At 42.4% G+C, this 1,316-nt stretch overlaps 1 protein-coding gene across 1 annotated transcript in view; it reads right to left on the bottom strand.

Moving 5' to 3' along the window:
* Positions 1-406: 406 nt before the first annotated feature.
* LOC117179448 overlaps positions 407-1,316 on the bottom strand; it is a 1,227-nt gene continuing 317 nt past the window's right edge. Inside the window, exons 2-3 of the mRNA XM_033371274.1 lie at positions 1,242-1,312; positions 407-832 (exon numbers count right to left, since the gene is read on the bottom strand). Coding sequence (XP_033227165.1) covers positions 639-832; positions 1,242-1,312 — 265 coding nt within the window. The 3' untranslated portion in view covers positions 407-638. The remainder of the gene's footprint in view (positions 833-1,241; positions 1,313-1,316) is intronic.

The following is a 1,316-nucleotide window of genomic DNA, read 5'->3' as shown; positions in this document are numbered from 1 at the left end:
CCTTACTTACGTTTCCTACTTCTTCTTCGCATTGGGAGACTTGTTCTGTTGCGCCTCGGCTTTCGGAAACTGCTGCTTCGGCGGGAACGGGGGCCTTCTTCCCCCTCGGTTTCCTCGGAACTGCAGGCAGGGCCTGAACTGGGAAGCTGGACCCGCCGGGAAAGGCCCAGGCCTGAATCCCGGGCGGCGCTCCCAGTTTTTTGGATTCGCTTATGGAAGGCTGCTTAGCATCAGCCGTTAGCCTCTCAATCGCCTTGGCCTGTTTTAGTCTGTCTACTAGGTCCCTCCCAAAGAGGAATTCGTCTGGCTTGGATGTGTCCAAAATTTCTTTCACGGATTTATTGAATCCGGGCGTCACCGTTGCCCTCCTGGCAACTGATTGCTTGTAATAACGTCAGACAAAATCTTAAAGGCATCAAAAAGATTTTCGAATATCGGCGTGGGGTCGATGCTTTCATCTTCTACAATCAGTGTAGAAAGAACGGATCCTACTGCCATCAAAGCCGATCCAATCGCATTCTGCACATGCTTTTTGTAACCATCCCTTTTTTTTTGCCGCAGCTGTCATTTTTGACTCGATGACAGAATTCATTTTCGGAGCCTCCAATAAATCATTCCTTTTATATTTTGTCAGCAATTCATCTGACACTTTCCAAGGGAGGCCTTTTTTTTTTTAACCAAAACTTAAGCCTCGGTAAGATTACCTGATGGATAGACAAATCCAGACATTTCGGTACGGAAGGATCCTCGCCGAGGATGTCCTTATACGCTTGATTGATCTCAATGTCACTTTCGATTGGGTCTTTTGATGCAAGTTCCCCCTTAATCGATTCTAAAATGAGAAAAATGTAAGTTTTAGTTTAATCGAACCTTTCCTAAAAATGGCATGTGTCTTGTCTCCAGTACAAGCTCATTTTTAATTTAATTTAATTTAATTGGAAGCGCTTTCCAATTATAAACGAATGTCTTGCCGCAAGTGCAAGCTCTTAAGTATGAGAATCGAAAAATTAGAAAGTATTGCCTCCAGTGCAATCTCGTTATATTTCGTAAACAGGGTATATTTGAACAATTTTAATTTTAATTTTCTTTCTGGTTAAATTTAAGTCTTGCCTCCAGTGCAAGCTCTTTTTGTTTAAACAGTAGTAACGTCTTGCCTCTTGTGCAAGCTCGTTACTTTTTGTGACGCAGTTACCCGTACTACGCAATATATATTCACCAAAGGATTATAATTTAATAGTTACCTAATTTGGAATCACCGATGTCCGAAAGATCAAAATCTCCGTAAATACTTCCGAGGATCGATTCTAGATCGCTGT

This window comes from Belonocnema kinseyi, chromosome 1, assembly GCF_010883055.1.
Source record: "Belonocnema kinseyi isolate 2016_QV_RU_SX_M_011 chromosome 1, B_treatae_v1, whole genome shotgun sequence".
Lineage (NCBI taxonomy): Eukaryota > Metazoa > Arthropoda > Insecta > Hymenoptera > Cynipidae > Belonocnema > Belonocnema kinseyi.
The sequence above is the reverse complement of the archived record's forward strand: the minus strand, read 5'-3'. Positions and strand labels throughout refer to the sequence as shown.